Raw genomic sequence first — 24,235 nt, 5'->3', positions numbered from 1 at the left:
TAATCTGACACACACATAATTAGCAGATAAAATGTGATGCACTGTTAAACTACCCAACAGGACATAAAGTAACTACACTTAATAATGCATCTTTATGATCCAGTAACACATAATAATGTAACACTCATGGGCCAATGTAAAGTTGGCAGATAATATCGGTACATATGTACTTTTTAATGCAGGACTTTTACTTGTAATCTGAATACTTTCTCCACCACTGAGTAAAAATACTGAAAGTATTATCAACAAAATGTATACAAAAGTAAAAGTACTCCTTATGTAGAATGGCCATATTCATAATGTTACATTGTTATATGTATAATGTTATTGGATTATTATTGTGGCAAAAGATGAGTTCATGTTTAAGCAGCATTTGTGCTGCAGGTCAATGTGGAGTCAACGTCACTGTTAAATGCTCATCTGCAACGTCACGAGTAACTATAGCTGTCAAATATAGTGGAGTGAAAAGTGCAATATTTCCCTCTGAAATGTTGTGGAGTAGAAACAGAAAGTAGCAGGAAAGTACTACAAAACTGTACTTAAACACAGAACTATGCAGAAAATTATGAGCATATTTAGATATATGATCATGGCCATCATTAATATTTATACTCTCTATTGTAGACCTGTTTTTGTTTTAAAGTATACTTCAAAGTATGCTTATTATTTCAATAAAAAGTCCATTCTTGACATTGGAAGCAGCAGTTGTTTAAATAACCTCACCAGGTCCATTTAGTAGCTGTTCTGGAGCTTTCGATCATATCACATGATCTTTGCCCAGAACTGTAGAGCACTTTAAGGACTTCTTAACGATGCTGTCTTAGAAGTTCAAATCCAATAAAAATACGGCATATAAATATAGTATATAAAATAATTGTAATATTAGGGCTCATGGATTTATTCGTATCACCTTTATGTATTTATTTACGTGTTTGTTTGTGGTCATAATATGGAGGGCTTTAGGACCGTGAAGCCTGGACCTGCAGCAGCCACAGTACAGTGCACATAAAGTCATTATGATGAGAGCAGCACACCTTTACACGTCAGGAAGGAGGAAGGCGCACAGCGGCTGTTGAACATTCATTCCTGTCAGTCAGCTGCTCCTCTTCCTCCTGTCCGTCTGTCCGTCTGTCCACCCATGCCCGCGCTGTGAAGCTGCTCTCTCCGGGGTAATTCTGCTGTTTCACCGGATCCCAGTGCTGTGGAATGAGTTTTATCACCAACTGGAGACGAAGCGTGAAGAAAAATGACAGCCAAAAGTGAGTAGAAGAGAAGTGAAAGCTCCCGAAAATCAGTGCAAGTCCTGACCCTGTCCGTACTTGTCTGTGTTCATGGTGCGGCCGACAGTGAGAATTGAATCGCACTTTGTGAGTATCATGATGTGACTGTGCTTGTGTCATCTCACTGAGACTGACATGTTCAGGACCCTGATGGATCCTCTGTAGACCACACACACTCTCCTCTGAGCGGTTTACACCAGAGACGTGATCCGTGGTCAGATTCATATATCTCACTGTAACAAAAGCTGCCACTGATCACCTTTCAGAAATAAAACTAAAGTGTGTGTTTGACAGTCAACTAAAGGAGCTAATAAATCCACAGTCTGACCGCTGTCAGCCAGTCGGAAAAATCACTGTTCTGTAGGTGAAGTCTGGTTTCATGATCCGTCTAACTGCTCCTGGAAGCCTGTCAAACAACATTGCATTCATGATGTGGTCAGGCAGGCTTTCAGTGTCGATGCAGTGTGCTGAGATACAGTTTTTGATTTCAAAACATAAAATTTAAGTAGTAATTTTTCTGATGCCTTTTTTTGTTATTTTGTTGTTCTTTGTCTCATCTCTACAGCTGCATTTAGCAGATCGATTTTGCAAACTGCTATGAGTAAATTAATCTAAATAAATCATTTGGAGGTGGTATAAGTTGGAAAAAAGGATTGGATTTAATGTGATGATTAGCGAGTGCAAAACAGTAAATAACTGAATTCAGCTACACCAAATCATGTTTACTTTCTGACTTTTCTCTCAGCTTTTTTCTTGTCAAACACTGTATAGTTCCTCTCCAGGTGTCTCGCAGACATGCAGCCTGTGATGACGCTCACATGTGCGGGGGGTCACAAGCTGAAGACCACTGATCTAACCCTAACCTAAGAATTAAAGCCTGAACGCTGTTTCAGAAGCTTCACACTGGCTTAAATACAATTCCGTTGGTAGCACTTAATCCTTGCACATTAAAGTGTTGTTACTTCTGACATGTGCTTCTTTGTTGTTGGCCCCTCAACATTATTAGTGTGCTTGTTGTTTCCACGTGAAGTGTAATGAAAACTTTTTAACTTGCATTTGATGTCCTCTCTTATTCATCACATATAGTTTTAATATGCTGGTAACGTTTTTAGTTGAAAGTATCTGTACGAAACTCTCGAGTCCTCCTCAGACCTTCAGGTCGGACCTCCAGTGTCATAGCACAAATCCTCCTCTCACCATCATGAGAGCCATTCTCACGTTCTCTCTAAATTGACCTTTGACCTCTTCACAGGGACGCCGTGCAGGCACAAGACGTACCTGACGGCCCGGACTCCCCGAGCCGGTACGTTCACATTGTGCACCCAGTCCTTTATTCTTACAGTCAGGAACAATCAGCGGTGTCACAAAGAAAACAACAAACCTGAGCTGCACGGTTTAATAACAGTGTAATGATGAGCCTCGTCAGTTCACCAGTTGTTAGCATTTTAACTCCTACAGACATGCTGTCGTATACAGATTAACTTTTATTTGTTTTCCCAGGTTGTCAGTCATAAACAGTCCAGAACTGGATCCCATCATCACAGACTTCAGGTGAGTGTCTTTGAATTGAAGACCACTGAAGGACATATATTAAATAAATAACAAAATCTGATAAAAGCATATTCTGGATTACAGTTTACAGTGTTTTTTTTAAAGTAAAGGTTTTGAGTATTTCTGTGTTTTTATCGTTAATCAGATTTCACAGACATTTCCCCAAAAAGCTTGACGTTAATTTCTAGAGAAGTGTCCTCAACAAATCATTACCAAGAAATAAACAGCCTGGGAGTGTCCACATGTATCGGTGTCCGTGTTTCTATGGCTCTCATGATCATGTTCCTCAAACAATAGCTGGCCTTTCAGCTGGTTTTCAATCCCTTGAGATTCCTCTTCTTTTCTCTAAACAGCCTTGATTTTGTTCCTCTGTTTCAGGTTGCAGCTACCGGGAAACAAAGACGCTCTGGAATCAACAAATCCATCAAATGGGTGAGACTGGACAGTGAAGTGATCACAAAGCAAAACTCACAACAGAGAGATTTGCGGGAATTCCTCTTGAAAACTCCTCACAGCACCGTGTGACAGTGAGTCGCTGTGAGGGGACTCGAAGGACTATATTAGTGACATGTTGAGTTAAAGGTCATCAAAAGGTCACTGGCATTAACGCAGCTTCTCCCTGCCGTTTGACATATCGATAATTCAGACAGAGAGAACCAGGGAATCACCTCCCACCTCTCTCTGTCGAGTTGTGACCGGATGAGTACAAACATGAACCAGCTGCTTATTCAATAGTCTTAATCCTGCGTCTGTCAAGGCATGTAAAGGATTTCTAGGTAGCCTGAGGAGGATTTGAGGGAGGGAACTGACTTGAACAAAGGTTACACATTCAGTTTTAGTTAGTTAGTCTTTACAATATATTTTGGGACATACGCTCATTTGCTTTCTTGCTGAGTTAAATGAGAAGATTGATAACATGCTCTGTACGCTAAATATGAAGCTACAGCTAGGAGACAGTTAGCTTAGCTTAGCATAAAGACTGGAAACAGGGGGAAACAGCTAGCCTGACAGTGTCCAAAGGTAAAATGGACATATGGACAGATATGAGAGAACAATTTGTTTTTCTTTATGGCACAAATCCATTTTAGTTGCAAGTAATGACTACATGCCTTAATGCTCGAGCTGCATCATTCTAACTACATACTTTCAAATTCAGATTATTTCACCTCATTGGAAGAAATATGTTATCAATGGTCATTATTGGCTATAAAGTCTTGTTTTTGCATCATATCCTTTTCATTGAGGGTTGTTTAAGGAAAAGACGTAGTAGTTTAGAACAACAAATGTTTCGGATGAGTCACTATTGTGTGGCACATAAAAGAAGTAGATATTTGGTTGTTATTATATTAAGCTAAAAGCCTTGATAGTTTGAAATGGCAACATCTCTGGAGTCATAAATCCTTGTTTTGTTTCCAAATCCAATTGTCCACCATGAGGGCAGCTGCATATCAAATCCAATTATCTCCACCTTAAACCCGTGACTCTCCGTGCTCCTCACAGCACACACATGGAAGCAAAAAAAATGAAGCTTTTATTTTTACTACAGTCTATAAAGATAGAGGGACTTCCCCTCATGTTTCTGTGCAGGTGCAAAGTGCTTTGCTCTTGTAGCTGTGTTTTTTTATGGGCAAAGAAATATGTCAAACGTGATGAGCACTTAGACACAGTCACATGAGTGTGATCTTTATGCTTTCTAGATGTTGGCGGCGTTGATAATAGAATGTGTATGTGCTTGTGTGAGTGTGCTACAGAGCTACTGTATGTTTAATATTTTCCTCTGGCTTGATGGAGAGAAATAATATTTTCTATTAAGGAGGATCTCCAGATTTGGATTTATAGTCTTGTAAGTGATTCACTTCTGTCTACCAAGATAACCCAGTTATGCAGTTCAGCACTGAAACAATTAATAAAAAATTGATTAGTCAATTGATAAATTCATTTTTCAAGCAAAAATACCAAACATTCCCTTGTTTTAGTTTCTCAAATGTGAGGATTTGCTGCTTTTCTTTGTCTCATTGGATAGTTAACCTGATTATCTTTGAGTTATAGTTATAGTATAGTTCCTAGAGTGTATTAAATCCTGTTTACCACTTTTGGAAATGATTCATAACCATTTTCTGACATAAGATAATGGATCTTTTTCACAGCAGACATTTTGATTTGTCATGGCAGGAAACACACAGCTGTAATTAAGCCTTTAATGATGGCGCCGTTCCATTTAGCGTATCAGTTAGCCTGTGTCCTCGTTCTCACCTAGTAAAGCTAAATAGAGTGTAACCCTTGTTAATATTATTAATCATACCTGTGGTTGTCCTGCTATGTCATGTCAGATTGTCAATAAAGAGGGCCATTTGTCAAGTGTGGCACATCTCTTAATCACCACAGATGTGAGACGTTCTTCGAGTCAGTCTTCTCTGAACTGAAGCTGATATGTCTTCTGCTTTCAAGTGTGCGAACATCTCTCCCTCCCTCTCTCTCTCTCTCATGCACATCTGATGGGAGAGTGACGATCTGCAGTAACTCATGGAACTGTGCCTACATTTCATTCATGATTTCACTTTAGCTCCTGTGTATCCACAGTATGAGCCACTGTACTGCATCTGTGTCTTCTATTTCTGGACTCTCTGGTCACTGCAGTGTTCAGGCTCTGCCACTGCAGCAGACTGGGCCAGCTGACATTCCCACTACGCACCAGCACTCTCTTTTTCTATCCCTCTCTCAGCTATAGCAGCAGGAAGTTTTGAATGTAACTTGTTTCTTCGTTAAGCCATCACTCTGTCCTCTTATTCTTTTATTTTTTTCATTACATAAAAAAAAGTCGTGGGCTTTTAGCCCTGCCCCTGACTTTGCATTGACCAATCAGAGCAGAGACTGCAGTGTGTAGCATTAGGGTGATGATCGGAAGATGTGGGACAGGTTTTTTGTATGTGTGTGTGTGCGTGTGTTAGAGGCAGCACAGATAGACTGTGTATTCTCCCCTCTTGTGTGATAGTCATCCCAATCTTATTAAGATCTGCTGTTGCTGCTGCGTCCTTCCTCCTCCCTTTCTCCCTCCCTCCCTCCCTCCCTCTCTTCTTCAGTCTTCCCTCTGTCTCTCTCTCTGTCTCTTTCACCCGCCTGCCCTTCTGCTGCTGCTGCTGCGGCTGCTGAGACATAGACCATTACTCTGCACTGCTGGAAAGGCCCCAGGCTCACATTCACTTCTGCAATTCTTTTTTATCTCTGTCCTCTTTCTCTTTCTCTTTCTCCGTCTCTCTATCACACACACACACACACACACACACACACACACACACACACACACACACACACACACACACACACACACACACACACAAACACTTTGCCAGATGAAAATGTCAGGAGAGGAAGATAATCTGTCAAATGGGTAAGATACTTGCTGCATGTTTGGATGGTGTGTGTTTGTAAGATCGTCTGTTAGATGCTCTGTTAGTGTTTGTTGTGTGTGTGTGTGTGTGTGTGTGTGTGTGTGTGTGTGTGTGTGTAGTAGCTGTGACACTCAGGCATGTGGACAGACTTGCTCGGTTTATTGTAGGAGCAGCTCGGCTCTTTTGTGTCACAGCTCAACGCTATGAGGCCTCAGTCGATAAACTAATGCTTCGTCACTCTTGGAGGAGTGTGTGTGTGTGTGTGTGTGTGTGTGTGTGTGCATTCAGGTTTTCATGAGAACATGCAGGGGTGCGTTTATGAATAGTGGTTGTGTGGCTTTATCTGTATGTGTGTTTGTGTGCCTCACTGATAATGATCATCATTGTGAAAGTTGCTCTCTGGAGAAATCAACCCAGAATTTCAGACTCGCTGACTTGAAGTCCAATTAAATTATTGGGACAATGCGTAGTGTGCACATCCTGAACCTAACAGACTCTCCTCATTGTGCTGGTGGTCATGCCTTGTCTTTCCTGCATACAATTGTCAATTATTCCCTCCATTTAAAGCACAGATTCCTGTACTGTATGATAATCTTCCCTCACCTACTGAGAGCTGGCTTCTTCTCCTTTTGGTGTCCTCAGGCCTCAGATTGTCTTTAAGGTGTTATCCTGTCAAAATCCTGTCTTCCAGTCAATCAGGACCAGTTGAGTTAATTTCCAGCTATTAAGGAAATGATGACGCCACTGATTGTTAGCATGCTGTCAACATGCTAACTTCTATTATTTACTGAATTGATTATTTGCCCCTGCATAAACAACATAAACAATTTGAACCACAGGAAGGCTGATCAGAGCCATTACGTTATCTGCACACTGTACCTGCTGTTACTGTCTGTTTATGTCAGATAAGTAAATAAGCTCTCCAAAATACCATAGTCCCTCAACAATTATTGACATTTATTATTGATGAGGTTATGCGCTGAATGTAACAGGTGATTAGACTCCAGCAAGGTCATAACCCCTTTAAGAAGACTGAATAATAAATAGTGATATAAATACTGTATCTGAGGGGTTAAGACTTGGTTGTAGGGTTTAGATTACAGTGAAGACTCAGATTAGAGTTAGAGTCAAGATCAAGGCATGTGTTTTTGATAGTTATGGTTAAGGTGAAGGTTCAGGGAATGAATATAGTCACTGCAGAGTCAGCACAAGAACAGTGAGACAATTACAAAGTTTGTAGGTATTAAAAGTATTAAAGACAATAGCTGCATCTGATTGCTTCTAGTTCTCCTGTAAACTCGTTGTTGTAAGTCAAAGTGACAGAAGGCAGCCACTGCACCGAAATTCACACAGAGAGAAAACTGGTACGACACAGTAGAGAAAGCTCTGGTTGGATTTAGTCAGTGGCCACTGGGGGAGGACATGTGACTCTGCAGCATTATCCTTGAAATCAATGACATAAACTTATGCACAGTGTGCTTCCCTGTTTTAATATCCTCCTGGAATTATTAGTGTTTGTGTTATTGATCCCTGTATGTCTCATTGTTTTGTTGTTAGTAGGCACTCAATTATAAAATGGCTGAATATAACTAAAGTTTATTATTGTAATGCTATGTATTATAGTTCCCACGTCCCACGTAACCTTTGAGTATAACAATTATTCATTACTGAAACTTAAACTTTGGTGCCTGAAATGTTTATATGTATCCTGAACATACATGTCTCTGTTGTCATTGTGAGTGTCCTGCTGTTATCAGGAAGCTCAGCTTGCTGCTGGTCATATGGTGAACACGGCAGTCACCCGCATGTCATTAGCCAGAGCTGTACCAGTGTGTGTGTGTGTGTGTGTGTGATGAGTTTATGGTTCGTCTGTGTTTCCAATGGACAGGAATGTAAAGTGAATGCTGTCTGTTAGTCATTGCTGTTATGCATATTTGCTGTGGTTGTGTTTGCTCAGTTTGTGCTCTTCTAGTCTTCTGCATCCGTCTAATGTTTGCTGCTGAGTTAAAGAGGTAATACTGGCGGACTGGCTGACATGCTCATGTGATAAATACAGTGGCCAGGAAGTTCAAAGCACATCACCAAACTGCATTACAAGATGAGACAAAATAGAAATCAAGGTCCTGTTTCACAAAAACACATCAATAACAAAACAAACTAATGGACAACAACAAGAAAAGATGCCACTTTTTGCAAATTGACATAAACAGCAAATAACTGAATCTCTGGAAAAAAAAGCATAATTCTACAAAACAAACAAGTCATGATTCAGATGAAAGAGATAAATCATCTTAATGTTGAATAACATTAGTGTTTCAGATTTACCATCAAATTAATTCATTTGTTCAGCTCATTAAGCTGATTGTCAATGTGTTTTTCACATGCTGTGTGCTGCAGAAATAAAACACACATTTAAACAGATCCGCCATGGGCACAGTGAGTGAAATCAAAGAGGAGGGAGCCTTGTGATGAAGGGATTCTCAGTCAAGACTTGTGCCCAGTTTGGCCACACTAGGCATTCGTCACGCGAGGGTCATGTGCACCATGTAATGAACTCTAATTGAGCAGCAACATTATCAATAGTCATCAGTAGCTTGTCGCTTTCACAAAGACAGCTCACAGCTGTGAGTTGTATTTACAAGAATGATCTTATTCAAAAGTCAAGTCGAATGAAGTCAACTTAATTTATATAACGCAATATCACAAACCACACTTTGCCTCAAGGGGTTTTACAATCTGTGCCGCATGCAAGGCCCTCTGTCCTCAGACCCTCGATTCGAAAAAACTCTTTTAACAGGGAAAAAATGGAAGAAACCTCAGGATGAGCAGGACGGACAGACATGCAATAGATGTCTTGTGTACAAAATAGAAAATCATAGTATATTCAATTATGACCAAAACTGGTCCCTGATCTTGGTGACTGTGAAAGTACTGTAATTTATGCCAATTCCCTCTGTAATGTGCAGTGTGATGCAAACAGCAACAACACTAACAGCAACAACACTCTTGAGCCAACTTGCTTGTCTGACTCACCCTGCCTGTGTTTCTGTTTCCCTTGTAGTAGAGAAGTGGAGAGGGTTGAATAAAGGAGCTATATGTGAGTAAACTGAGATAATATCAAGATCCCACTCTCAGGTCAGTGTCTGGAGACTGCCTTTTTTGTTGCAAATGAGAACAGGGTCACTGCAGTAGTGAGGGAGACAGGTAGAGATACTGAGGGGTGGCAGAACAGAGTAAGGTGACGTGGATCTTCAAATATGAAATTCATTTGAAAAAATGTCCACTTAAAGATGGTTTTAGGGAATGTTTGTATTGCCAACCTGTGAAATTGTAATGAACTTGATTGACTTTTTGAGCACTTTTGAACACTCAAATACAAACACATTTAACAACCGTATCATTTTTCAGTAAAACATTGTTCCTCTTGAAGTTATCAATGTTGATATTTCAAGGGATCAGAACTGCTCAATTTTGGCTTATTTGTTTGTTTTGGTTCTGCAGGTGCACGCGGTCAGACCTGTCGCTGGCTCTGGAGGACTGCATGGCTGCCCTGGATCTGTTCCTCAGAAACCACTTTGAGGAGGCGCAGGCCCGGCTCAAATGCAGGTAGGAGAACAACCTGAACCACCTGCTTATACAGCTGCTCTGCTCTCAGCTCCGGTCGAGTTCTGACCCACCTGGCTTTGTGCTTTCATGGACAAATATAATGAATTAGAAACAAACAGCTGATGTTATGCATCACAGCAACTATATTTTGGGATTTTCAACAGGAAACTGCATTCACAGGCAATAGGCCTAAGACACTCATTTTAAAGTTTAAATACCCAGTCCTTGGCACCGTGTCAGAAACAGAGATACTAGTGTCTACATCAGGGAGGGCTAAAGGTACTTTGGTGTTTTCTGCTGATGCCGGTTAGACGATTTTACATGATTGACATGTCGCTTTGAATCACAATCACAAACACAGACTCCCTCTCTGGGCTCACACCCTGCCTCTGGCTTTGTATTTTAACACTGTGTCATCAAGTTACTCCATTATTCACTGCTCATTCTCTCCTCTATTATCAGAACCTTTATCACACTATCGCCATTATCCTCCACCCTCTATTTCTTCTCTGGGACTGTGGGCCACTCCTTAGCCCCAGTTTCTTCTTTTCAGTTTTGCACCGAGACAGAAGAACAGCCTCTTGTCGGCCTGTACTTTCTTTTTGTAATTTTGTACAACGGCTAGATCGATGGCCTATTGTCAGTTTGGTGTGTTTAATGTTTGTTTGGTGTGTTTGTCACTGTTAAGTGTTGAAAAAGAGTGATGTCATTTGTTTGATTTCTTAGCTCAGACTCAATTATGACTTTCATTACATAAATACTCTGTTGCCAAGTGGCTGTCATAGTCATAATATGCTTTAGAATTTAAATCTGGATTTGTGGAATATTACAGCCTGGAGTAAAATCTGTCTAAATCCACCTCAACGACACCTCTAGCTGCTGCCACCTGAGGCTGAGACAGACTGTCAGCTCAGCGGGTGTCCTCATATCTGTCTCGATGTTGTATTCCCACAGCTCTGTGTGCGCTATCTCTGCCTCTTTCAGTCGCTGAAGTGCATCTGAACAAACACTAGTTGCAAATATGTACGTGTTTGAAGCTGTTTTGAGCCCCAGATGGTTGGATTTGACACATGCAGTCGGACAGAAATCAGTGCAGATTGAAACTTAAGAGATAAGACAGGTCTATCCTTTAATAATCAGAGGCTATTGTGGTTTTATTGTGGTCTTTACTCACTAAATGTCCTTCTTAGGTGTGTATAGTTGCTAAGTTGCTGAGAAATCGCTGTTTCCTTCCCTCCAGACTCTCCCTAGTTTTAACAGTCAAATGAAAGTGTTGTTTTACACATGAATGCAGCACTTAAATCAAATTGAGGCAGGGTTTTATTTTGTTTGGTTTCTACAAAACCCGATAACACCCACAACCTCCTCTGAAATTTCCTGTTTGCTGCTCAGAAAAAGGTTTTGTGATGAAGCTTGAGGCATCAGACTTATGTAACATTATGTAAGGTGTGATGACATCTGCTTATTTTGAGAGAGATACTCTGAAAGACTTCGGGGACAAGCAGTCCTGAGGATGTGAAACACCAGCAGAAGATTTCCTCGTCCTCCTCTGTGTTTGTCTTGTCCTCTGCTGTAGTCCACGTATGCTTTCCAATTCCCTCCTTCTTTGATCTGCGCCTCCTTTCCCCTTCCTTCAGCTGTGTTCTGACGCAGTCAGGTGTAACAAAGGTATACTAGAGTCTCTGCAGCACACACACACACACACACACACACACACACACACACACACACACACACACACACTGAAACCAAAATACTGGAGACTCTTTTAGGGAGCTTTCATTATCTGCATGTACTTCAGTCAATCATATGCCTGTTACTTTTACCCTTACATTCCTGTTTATGGTCAGTGACAGCTGGGGCCTGTCCCAGAATGCATTGGGAGGAAGACAGAGTTAGTTTAAATATATTTTAATAAATAAAAATATTTGACTGGTTTGTTTCTCTGTGAGTTAATCATTGAGCTACTGATTGTTGTTATGGGGACAATTATATTGATGCCATGTGTGAATTAGATATTTCAGAATATTGAGGGATGTTGAATCTTTTGGATCACCTTGGTCTTAAAGGGTTAGTTCAGATTTTTTTTGACATACATTGGTTTGACCGACTCCTTTGCGAGGTAGAGGGGCACCTGTAGCTCAGATGGTAGACTGTGTAGATGTGAAGATGTGAAGTTCCTTTGGACAAAAGTGTGTGACAGAAACTCCTATGAACTATTCATAACACAGAGGAGGTCTGTGAAGAGATTCAAAATGTATTGAAGATTATCTTGTAGGATGACTGAAAGGTTTTGAGTGCTGTGTTGTGGTTTAAAATGTTTTTATCTACTGGTCTCATTTGCTGTGGTTAATTTCAGCCTTACAGGATGCCCCCTCGCTTTAATATTTCTGAGTAGAGGATGTGTAGTCTGAACTATTGTCCACGCATCAATATCACTACCAGCGAGCGACTCATTCCACGTCATATAAGCCTATACGCTGAGCTAGCTCTTTAAATTGCTACTCTCTTATAGGGCTCAGATATTTGAGGCCCAGGCAGTTTCTCGTAGTCAAGGAGCCACTGCAGACTCATCTACAACACTGTAGAAACATGCCTGCTAAGTAACAAGTCAAGTGTTTTGTTTTTTTTTCTTGATCAGCCTTTGAATCCCGGAGGTATCCATCAGCAGGCTTACTTTTATTTGCCAGCACTCTGTTCAAACATGCCACCAAACCCAGTGCAGCCTAAACAGTGCAATCTTATTCTCCCATCTCGCTGTCCTGCTCCATTCCTCACAGCTGCAGCAGGGAGTCGGTGCAGGAGGTGTTCTGGAGAAGTATGAAGTACATCTACATTACAGCGACTGACGGCAACTAGTTGTGATGTTGTTCCTACTGAACTGTGCCTGTCTCCTTAAAGTGTCATGACTTTTCAGAAAAGATGTCACTATTTTTGGTTGTAATCTAATTTTGGACCTTAGCTACACATTTTCTGCAACTTTCACACTTGAAACAATGACAGAAATAAGCTGTTTTGCATGTAGAGACGCTCTCTCGCCATCTCTGCACTTCCTGATTGTTGCTAACACGTGCAGAGCTGAACACAAAACACAACTCTTCCCTTGCGTCATGGAATGTTGTGGTGAAAATATGTGGGACACCCGGCTCCTTGTATCCCTGAGCCCTGAAGTGACGCTGATTGAAAAATATCTGAGTACTGCTGGGAAATATTTGGAATTCTCAGCCACTTTCAGCGCAGCTACGAGCAATTCAATTTACCTCACAGCTCCATCTTAAAAGGTTTCTCAGCTTCAGTTTGGGTGTCTTACATAAGCCTGACGCAATGGAAATGTAAGACAGGCAAATCTCTCTGCTTCTCAGTCCGTACCTCCGCCTCCTCTCACTCTCTGCTGTTGCTTCATGGTTGTTACTGAGTTGGTTCTTATTGTCACTTCATTCAAATTAATAATATTTATTCCTTTAGGGGGATGAGTTGAAGCTCAGCAAATGCTTCCTGTCTACTAGCTGATTTATTGCTGCAGTTAAATGTCCCTGACAAGCTAAGAGTCACATGGAGGACACCACTTTCACCTCTGTCTGCTTCTCCTTTATCTCCTCTATCTTTATCAGATGTATCTAATAATAAAAGTAAAGTTAAACAGGATTAACGTGGCGGTGTGTCTCTGTGCTCTATTTCCATTGATAACAAAACTCTGTTGATGCAAATTTAGTTTCCACTGTCCACGAAGAACGACTGGTTGGAGCTCAGAGTAACATCAGTAACATCGGTCACATAAGTCAGTCTGTGGTGAACAGCGGCGTAATGTCAGTTATGCAGACTGACAGCATTCCTCTCTACACACCTCTGCCTTTATGTTTGTGTGCATGTGTGAAATACACGCACACACATACAATACATAGGTAAAAACACAGAATATATAAAGCTATTTAAACCATCAAATGACTTCAGCAGGACAGCATATGAATGCCAAAGCCCTATGTTTTGTTTTGTTTTCGTTTTTTTTAAAAGTAATTAGTTCAAATGGGTTATAACTAGAACGACAAGCTCCCTTAACTGGAACAACAAGTACATCTACTGGAAAAATGTGTGTGACATCAAACACATCCTTCATCAATGTAAAACCTGTACACACTCTTGTTAAACACAGGACGTGATGTGACAACAACCACATGTATAAATAGACACTCACTGTTTACTGGTAGGGTTAGCCTTCCAAGTATTCAATCACATGTCTCTGTCGTTAGCAGAAATTGATTATCTGACTACAGCTTTTCATGATCCGTGCCCACGTTGTTCCATCTCCCATTTGTACTGCCTGATTAAGTGACTTCTATACGAATCTTCTCTTATTCAAACAAAAGTGTTTTTCTTCCCTCGTCATTATCTCTGTCAAAACAACAGAAACAGCACAGGAGCTATCTTAATCAATATGTCGTTTTATATCTATAACTTCCTCTTTCATTTTCGAGGCCAGTGCAATATAACTGAAAACAAATATTGTGTGTTGTCTTTTTACAGAACTAAAGACAGCATGTACCACGCTCTGACCTATGCCACCATCCTGGAGATGCAGGCCATGATGACCTTTGAACCCCAACACATCCTGGCTGCAGGAAACACCATGAAGGAGGCCCAGGCTCTCTGTCAGCGGTAGGACTTAAAACCAGGGTGAAATAATGCCACAATGACCAGCTGATAAACTGTGACAGGGCATTTGTTTTTAGTTCATCTCTAGACAGCTGCAGAAGCAAATTTTGAGCCAGAGACAAGCAAGAAAATTTCGATTTTAGTGACAAATCAGCACTGATACTGCGGATTTAGACACATGATACTGTATCTTTTGAACACTGGTTCCCATTAATAACATCATGCCAAAACCAGAGAACATGCTGAGATCATCCAGACTCATTGAATGTCACAACTGTCCGTGAATATTTGTCCTGGAGCCACTTTGAGAATCTGTCATGACTCAGAGCTGGACTAACAGTAGATCTCATAAGCCCACCCAGACACACACACGCACACACACACACACACACACACACACACACACACACACACACACACACACAAGCACACTGATCTTAGGTCAGAGTTACAGTTTTCCGTTTCAGTGTTATGACTGTTAGGTAGGGCATTTACTGCACGGTCAGCACCTTGTGGTAACTTCAACCTGCAGCAGCTCAGCATCCTGTCTTTACTGGAAAAGAGGCTGAGTCACTGATTTGCATAGAAACAAGATAAGCAGAGAAATGCGGGACAGTGCAGCACTGCTGAAAAACAATCAGTGGAACAGATGCACTGATGACTGATGATGTTGTTTTTCTGTTTTGTGCTTTCTCAATCAGGCACCGCAAGAGGTCAACCTTCTCCAAAAGCTTCACAGAAGGTCAGTGAAGTCCTGTATTGACTGAGATGTGTTATTAATTATTAGTTATTAATTCATAATATCAGTATTAAAGTAGCAGTTTCAGTTGTGCTTTGGATGTGCGAGCACTTGAATGTGTTCTTGAGCCCGTGTGCCCTCTAGTTTGAATCTTTGCCTCTAGTGTGTGTGTGCACTCATGTTAAAGTACTGTATATGCATGTGTATGTGTGTGTGTGTGTGTGTGTGTGTTTGGCCATTATACTGCAGCTTTCAGACTGTCTGACTGAAGATAACTGTGTGTTATCATTTTCACCTCAGAGGAACTCCACGCGGAGGTTTGCTACGCCGAGTGTCTCCTGCAGAGGGCAGCACTCACCTTCCTTCAGGTCAGGAGCTAGGCCTACCCAGATAGCATGCTTGCACTGGGGAGAAGTTAGCCCTTAAGCCTGTCTGCCAGAAAGGCTTTCTAACATGCGGTTAATGCTGTGAAAGGGTCAATTTTAACCCAAACCATGATCTTTTCCTAAATCTAACCAAGTAGTTTTGGTGTCTAAACCTAACCAAACTGAAAATAATTTTGAAAAACTAAAATAAATAATTTCCCTTACCTCGCCTGCTGTCTTGCTCCCTCCCTGTCCAGGATGAAAACATGATCAGTTTCATCAAAGGGGGAATCAAAGTGAGGAACAGCTACCAGACATACAAGTGAGAACCTGAAGTCCAGAATATCTCTGGTCTCATCTCGTCATGTTTGTGTTATTCCCAGTTTCCTATCAGACCTTTTTTTAGTTCCCTTTTTCTTTTTTCCCCATTACCTTGTGAAGCCCTCTTGAACTACTTCCTTTATCTTTTATCTTTACAGAGAGCTTCACACAGTCCTGCAGTCCTCTGGATACACTCATGGTGACAACCATGGCCATTTTGAGGGTGGTGTCAAACTGGGAGTAGGAGCCTTTAATCTAGTAAGTAGAAGGCTGAATGTTTGCACTTGTAAACATACATGGCTCAAAGAGTAGTAGTAGTTCACGTCGTGAATTGTGGGACAAACGACTCTCAGAAAGTATGTAAGTTGCCTTACATTTATTGGGATACTGAAGATGCTCATAATTAAACAGAAACTCATAAAGAGCAGAATATAAACATCAAGTAAGAGTAGCTATTACCTAACATGCAGACAAGCCTTGTGTTTTGAGGTTAGTGCTCCTCATGCAGCAATGATTGATCGGTGTTAGATTATAGCCAATCACATGTTGTTATTCTGCTCTTCTGTGCATGTTTTTATTTACTGAGCATCTAACATAAAAAATGTTCTTTGCATGCACAGTCCAATCCTATTCACTCTCTCATGTATGAATTATATTAAAGAAGTAAAGTGAAGTACAGAAAATGATCTGGGGTTCCTAGACATTTGCACATGTTACTGTTATTGTTCGCCTGTTTCACGTATTTGCAGTGGAAACATCTGTAATTACTGTACAACCCGTGGCCCTTGTACAGTATGTTCATAAAATTCAAGATCATTTCCTTGGAAACCACTGGTGTTGTAGTTATAAAGAAAGGGATCCTGCTGTAATTCCGCTGCTAGCCTGTCAATTCCACTGCTTGTCTACTTCCTGCAGATGATTTCCATGTTGCCCACACGGACACTCAAGCTGCTGGAGTTTGTTGGTTTCTCCGGTAATAAGGTGAGAGCACAGACGCCGCAACGGGTGGAGTTAGAGGTGTTTGACAGTGGATGGATTGTTCCGTGCTGTGTGAAGTACTGAGCCTTTGCTGTTAACAATGAAAGGTGCATGTGGATAACTCATGAATTTGAATCCGTAATTGCAGTTTCACTGGTTCATTGACTGACAGTAAATCTTGCCTGTGATATGTGTTGAAACTCATATGAGTACTACTGAGTTGACAGTGCTGAACCTGACACGTTTAGTGAAAACACTTTTACAGATTGATCATAATAACTAATGACTGTACCATTTCTCTGGATCATGATTTACTATCATTTGTTGTACTAAAATAATTATTTTTACTTTTTTGATTCCACTTTACAAAATAATCTGAAAAGTTATGTTAATCAGGGTTGAGGTCCTGATATTGTTTGGGATAAAAGACATCTTCTATAGACATCTGGAGTGTCAAGAGTTATGCAGACATGATCTCGACACAGTGAACTTGCACATCCTGTATATCTATGTACTTGCACATTTTGCTGTTCAGATTGGATGCCTAAAAGTAAAAAAAAAACAGTTTCCTGAGCAGAAGATTTCTCCAAAATGCACTAGTGTGTTCTGAGCTAATGTGTGCACGTCTATGTGTGTGTGTTTGTGTGTGTTCATGCAGGAGTTTGGTCTTCAGCAGCTTCAGGAGGGCTCTGCAGAAAGCACTTTCAGGTCCTTCCTATGTAACATGCTGCTGCTCTGTTATCACACCTTCATGAGCTTCATATTAGGTGAGCAAGGACACACAAACACACACAAATGCAGCTGCAACCAACCACAGAAACAGATGAGGATCTCAGCTGGTTTTCTTCTGTTTGTCTCTCGCAGGCACTGGAGAAGGAGACGTTGAAGATGCAGAGAAACTGCTGCAGCCATATCTCAAAAAATATCCTAAGGTTAGCCAGAATTAAACTTGTTTTTTTTTCTTCTGCATAATCAGAAGTGTCTTGTTCCCAAACATACTGTGGGCTGTGTTTCTCCCAGGGATCCATCTTCTTGTTCTTCGCTGGTCGAATAGAGGTGATCAAAGGCAACTTGGATGATGTGAGTGCCCTTCTTTTATATACTTCTGAAAACAAAACAAAACCACAATGACCACTGCACTTTTCATGAGGACATGTTTTATTTTTATGCATCATGCCATAACACATGTCTTGATGTCTGCAAGTGTCTTATGTAAACATGTGTCTGTCAGCCTGCATTTGAATTTGAGTGCACGAGTCTGTTAAATGATATGTTCATGTTTTTACTCCACAGCTCAGTTGTGACTCCGCCTCCATGTCAGACTATGCTACAGCAAATGCTTCTTTGTTAATATGTGACTTGGTGACAACTGATGTATTGTGATCTTTGTTGATCATGATGATAATAATAATTTGTGCTTTCTGAATGGTACATTTGGGTTTATCTTGCAAAGCAAACATTGCAGCTTCAAGCACACACAGAAACATGTTTCTAAGTAATTATGTAAGTGTTTATAAATTGTATTTAAAGGGGAATAGTGTAATTGCCAAAGTCCATCGATTGACTTTGTCCACATCGGTTGATTAAGTATTTGTTTAGTTGAGTTGAGCCCTCTGTGTCCTCTACACATAATGCTTAATACAAACTATCCTGAACAAGAATGAAATTAAAAAAAACCACAGCAAGAAAGCTGCCTTTATTTTTATCACACTAAGTCATGTCAATAATCAATTTGCTTAAATCTTTGACCCATTCAAACATGATTTGTATTGAGTCCACACTCACCACAAATTAACATTCACTCTGAATATGTTTAATGTTCAGTGGTTTGTATGTTTCCAGGCTATCGAGCGTTTTGAGGAGTGCTGTGAAGCTCAGCAGCAGTGGAAGCAGTTCCATCACATGTGTTACTGGGAGCTGATGTGGTGCTTCACATACAAGAGGCACTGGAAGATGGCCTACTTCTACGCTGACCTGCTCAGCAAGGAGAACTCCTGGTCCAAGGTGGGCCATGGAGTGTGGGATCTGAATATGTTCCGGCTAATTAATGAATGCAAGTTTGTCTAAGTAATGGGGAAGACCAAAGTAAGGCAAAAGAGTTTATGAACATTTCTGGCTGATGAACCTGCAAATCTATAAGAAATTCCTGATGAAAGCAGAGATGCTGAAGGACCACAGCACACCTCTGTTGTTGAGTGGCCATTAGAGTTAGCCTTTCATAAAACAAGAACACCAACCTTATTTTTAGTTTGATAAATGTTTTCGATTTATCAAATTCAAAGTAGTTTTCATGAAGAGAAATGTCGTTGACCTTTTCTCAGCTCATAGAAAAAAAGCACATGACTTAGGGGGTGTCTTGGTGGCCTAGTGGTTATGGCACATACCTCATACAGTGATAGTGAAAAAGAAAATGAACTACATTTCATGCTGTTTAGAGAGACAGAAAGCCTAGTCAGCAGCTTGTAGTGGCAGAAAATAAAACTGGTCTTGAAACCATACTAAAGACTAAAAATGAAGTTCTGCAGTGCTGCTCTGACTCCACAGAGTTGTTCCTCTCCTCATCTCATTTAAAAATGAAAGACGGGATTGCAGTAGTAACCACTTTTTTCCTTCTCTCAGGCTACGTATGCGTATATGAAAGCAGCCTACCTCAGCATGCTGACTACGGATGATTGCCTAACCTTCGGGGAGACTGCGTTCACTCTGTTTAGGTATGAAGTCAGAGCTTAGGCACTACTGAAAGTACTCACAGCACCCACAGTGAAACAGAGATGATTCACCGTGACAGCGTAATTACTGAAAACTCTGTGTCACATATTTTCTCCATATTACTGATATGCATTTGTGTACTTTCATATTTCAGGCAGGTCCCAGGGCTGAAGCAGAAAATAGCGGGAAAATCTTTACCAACAGAGAAGTTTGCTATCAGGAAAGCTCGTCGCTACCTCGCAGAAAGCCCCATTCCTCTTCCTGCTCCTCCACTGGTCAGTCCTGGACCAGGCTGTTCGCCATTTCGCATTGCTTGTAGCATGACTGGATTTTTACACTACAGTGTGTTGCATTGTTTCTTTGAAGTAACTGTATCAAAAATATCAGGGAAATTAGTGGTTTTGTTTCACACAATCTTTGCCCTATAACAAGCTCTGTAAGCCTCCCCATTAACCCTGGAGGGCAGTGCGCTGAAATGTATATGTACTGGTTGGACCAATCAGCCCAGTGCTCACAGAACCAGGGTTACGATGCATAACATTTGTTCTGTTTCACAGAGATTTTACCCTGTAGCAAAGGTTGACAAAGAACAAATGCTCAATGCCTAATATTATGGCATTTCACAAGTCTATCATCATCTGCCTGGGGTGGATCAGAAAGTGAACGTTTTGTCTGAGTAGGATATGGGCCCCCCTGGGTCCATATGCTGCACACTTTAGCACTCCTTTACCTTCCTCTGTCATGTGTCCTTTTGTTCTCCTTGCAGGGGTTGCAAGCATCGGGCTCTGTCCCCATCAGCCTATAGTGCTTGTTAGAGGCCAAAGCCTGTATGAAATAGAAAACCTAGTAAACCTAGCTCTATGAGCAAAGGTGGAGCTCTCTAACCTTGTCATTCTGCCACTCCTTGAGTTGCTGACATTGTGGCTGCCAGGTTAAGGTACCATAGGCATTTATACAACCAACACTTGCAGGGTTTGGTGGATCCATCTGGACTCTTAGAACTGGTGTTACAAGAATAACCTTTGTTAGAGTCAGATCCATAAAGAGAGCTAAGGTTTGTCACAGAAAAAAATACTTTTTATGTTCACCTGTATCAATGAAAACTCCACGATTTGTGCGTATTTGTGTGTTGTCTAGGAGATGATGTACATCTGGAATGGCTACACTGTCATTGGCAAACACAAAGACCTGACTGAAGACATGCTGAAGACCCTGCATGAGGCACAGGCTAAACTCGAGAGCAGCCCAAGTATGCAAAATGATTTACCAGAGCCCAGAGGATCATTCTAATTCATTAAAATTGAAATTTTCTTTTCTTTTGATATGAATATGCTAACGTGGATTGCATTTATTTTAGATGCTATTCTGATGCTAAATTTACCATGAGCATCTCTGAGAATTATATAGTCTGTAGATATAATCTTTTTGTCCAGAATTACTGACCCTATTCTGTAATCTGTTGGTCCTAACTGTCCTGTTCTGTGTTTGTCAGGGACTGAGTTCTCCACAGATGATCAGTGTCTGCTGAGCCTCTTGAAGGGACTGTGTCTCAAACACCTGGGGCACCAAGAGGAGGCTGAACACTACTTTACCCTCGTCCTCTGCAAGTAAGCCTCTCTCAGTAATGTGCATAGACGTGTACAGTGTTCGCTTAACCAAACCAGAAAAAATTATATGCTCTAGTTTCTTGCAGTGTGTCATCACCATTTAGCCCGATCATATTCTTTGTACATCCTCTGGTGAATAAAGGCAGTTCTGTTTTGAAAAACGAACAGCACAACAGTTGATATATATATATCATACAGACTTCTCCTCCACACATACTATAATCACTGTGTTCTGACATTATCTGCAGTGAGTCTCAGATCAAGTATGACCACTACCTGGTTCCTAATGCCCTGCTGGAGCACGGCCTGCTTTGTCTGGAGCAAGGCAGAAAAGAGGAAGCTATCAAACTCCTAGAAACGGCAAAGTAAGTCTTTCAACCAGAGCATATTCAAAGCATGTTCAAACCATCTGTACTCACGGAGAACATTTTTAAATCAAAGATTCTCCACTTGCTTGATGCAGTTTAATGAAATGTTTACAGTACCTTATACTAACTCACATAGTGTACAAGTCATCGCTTTTGACTTTAAATGATCAACAATGTTTGCTTTGACTATATTGTAAACCATCTTTGTTATTTAAGGGTTTATTACAATGCCTATGTGAGAAATAAGAATTTAGATTGAGATTTACCCCTGACTTGATTGTAAATGACTCTTTTTGCTCTGTTTCAGGCAAAATTACAAAAACTACTCGATGGAATCACGGACACACTTCCGTATTCAAGCTGCTCTGCACAAGGCCAAGGGCGCGGTGGAGAACGGCACCCATGTTCCCTCCAGCCCATAACAGACAGAGGAGGGCACACTAGAGCTGAGACAGATTTCTGTTTCCACAGTGTCACAATGCAACACTCAGCCCAGCCCCGCCCATTTAGGCGGATGATTTCTTTTTTCATCAGGAGGGTAGGGGAAGAAGGATGCTTGTTTATCTTGTATGTGCCGCCCCAACGGGCGACTGCAGCTCTATGTGGCCCTGACTGGATTAGGCAGGTTAGCTACGCCCTCTCCCAGAGTTATATTGTGATGAACTCCACTTCCTTGTGTGATTTCAAATAGAGACAAGTTGAGAAATGTGCCTATATTTATGAAACATTGCTTCTAGCAGGCTTGTTTGTCTAGCACCGTGGCCACCCATAAGGTGCGCACTAGGGTAGAAAACAAGGTTACACTTTTGTAGTATATACTGCAGTTTACCTCTACTACTACACCAAGGTATAAAGTTCAGGGTAGTAGGGTAGGATCTGATGGAGCCTGAGTACCAAACACAGCCCATATAATTACTGACACTAACTCCACTTAATACAAAGTTTAATACAAAGCTCTCCCACTTCTTTTAATTTAATGTAAATTAAAGTTAATTGCCCAAATTGAGTAGACGGGGGATGACACATATTTATGTGTTGACATAGTTTGACATCAGGTATATATCATATCATGGAACTCACCACATAGTCCATGAGGACTATGACACTGTTTAGTACTGTTTACTTTGATACATTTTGGTTGACAGGTTTCACCTATGTTTAGATATTTGAATTCTTTGTATGATGGATTCCCTTTTACATTACATAAGCTTTGGTTCATAATGTTTCTCAGAGAGAATGAATGTTTTATTGTTTATTTTATTTTCTTCTTTTCCTTGAAACCTATTGAAACATTGAAAGACACAAATTTATTCATGTGTAATAATTTCTTCTGAAGAAATGATCCAATCTGCAATCCTGTTGTATTTACAGTTACATGCAGTGGTGTTTGCACAGAGCTATGTAAATCAGACGGCCACGCAAACTCGAGTAAAACAATCTGAGTTGCAGTGAGAGTTGATCTTTAGATTTATATACTGTAAATGGCACCTTTTACACAAATTGTCCCATTTTAAGAGGACAGATGAATGTGTCTTTTAGAAAGGCAGACTCCCTCCTTTTCTCCTCCTGGTGTGTGGGACAGGCTCCAACAGTACTTGAGCTTGAACAAACAGGCCATTCACACTGAGCAGCAGAAGGACTGTGTGCTTGTCCGCCTGTTGCATCTTTAGTGAGTGATGAAGCTCTAAACAGGAACCACCACAGTCTTCCTGCTTTGTGAACTGCTCCTATATCAGCCATGCTTGATACCATCTATAGAAGGACTTGAACATAATAACCACAACCCTGTGTCAAATAATAATCTGCATATGACCAAATACTTGAAATGATCAGACAGAAATGGGTCACCTTTAATTGTGCTGGTGGTGAGGTTATTTGAAGGCCTGTGTCCCAGCAACAGAGTGTCCAAAACCTAGAAACTCAGATGGTGTCTCAAGTGTTGCAATTAGAGCACTGCTGATTTATTCATGATTAGAGTATGGTTTGGGATTCAAGATGACGACTAGGAGTCAGTTTCAATGTTTTTTAATGGTGGAGGAAATGTCCTTTCAGTGTAGTTTTAACAGTAATCGTGAATATTCCAATAACAAATCATATTTTATTTTCTAATAATTAATTAAGCGTCTTTTTCCCCCCTTTGGTTTTGCAGATATACCTGAAAGGAACTCTCAACCAAATTTAGTGGCATTGTGATGTTTACAATCAGCTTATTGTAATGGGCACGGCTACCACTGAGCAGAATGACATTCCTGTACATAATGAATGTTTCTATTGTAATTTAAGATGAAATGATGATACGCAACTAAAAAACACATCCCATGTCGTAGTCTTTTTTTGTCCTTTGTGCACCACAAACAGAACCACAAAATACAATGTGTACAGTACAAAGTGGTATTTGCAGAACAAGGAGGCAATGCATGCATGCATATCTTTGCAACTGTCGTCTCATCTTGATATGAAAGACAATGGCAGCCGCGGGCAAGCATACAAGGGGTGTTGGAATAGTATACACATTATATTCAATTGAGACAAGATGACTTAAATTGACCAGTAACAGAACCGTGAATTAGTGGGTGATCATGTAATATTTTGAGGCTAGTACTGTCATAAGAAAACTGCCCTGAAATTTTAATAACAACGACTCATTTCTCGATTTTAGCCCTGTGTTTACG

At 40.7% G+C, this 24,235-nt stretch overlaps 1 protein-coding gene across 1 annotated transcript; it reads left to right on the top strand.

Moving 5' to 3' along the window:
* Positions 1–1,052: 1,052 nt before the first annotated feature.
* Positions 1,053–23,875, top strand: ttc39a (tetratricopeptide repeat domain 39A). The gene is made up of 21 exons (XM_070908296.1): positions 1,053–1,259; positions 2,533–2,583; positions 2,781–2,831; positions 3,210–3,263; positions 9,722–9,826; positions 14,348–14,479; positions 15,178–15,218; positions 15,516–15,583; positions 15,838–15,902; positions 16,060–16,159; positions 16,817–16,882; positions 17,538–17,646; positions 17,744–17,811; positions 17,900–17,959; positions 18,722–18,883; positions 19,499–19,590; positions 19,743–19,863; positions 20,726–20,837; positions 21,081–21,195; positions 21,444–21,560; positions 21,871–23,875. The coding sequence occupies exons 1-21, from the start codon at positions 1,207–1,209 to the stop codon at positions 21,983–21,985; spliced, it is 1,857 nt and encodes a 618-aa protein (XP_070764397.1). The 5' UTR covers positions 1,053–1,206; the 3' UTR covers positions 21,986–23,875.
* The last annotated feature ends 360 nt before the right edge of the window (positions 23,876–24,235 follow it).

The sequence above is a fragment of the Enoplosus armatus genome, chromosome 7 (genome assembly GCF_043641665.1).
Source record: "Enoplosus armatus isolate fEnoArm2 chromosome 7, fEnoArm2.hap1, whole genome shotgun sequence".
NCBI lineage: Eukaryota > Metazoa > Chordata > Actinopteri > Centrarchiformes > Enoplosidae > Enoplosus > Enoplosus armatus.
Note: the sequence above shows the minus strand (reverse complement) of the source record. Positions and strands in the feature narration are given on the sequence as shown.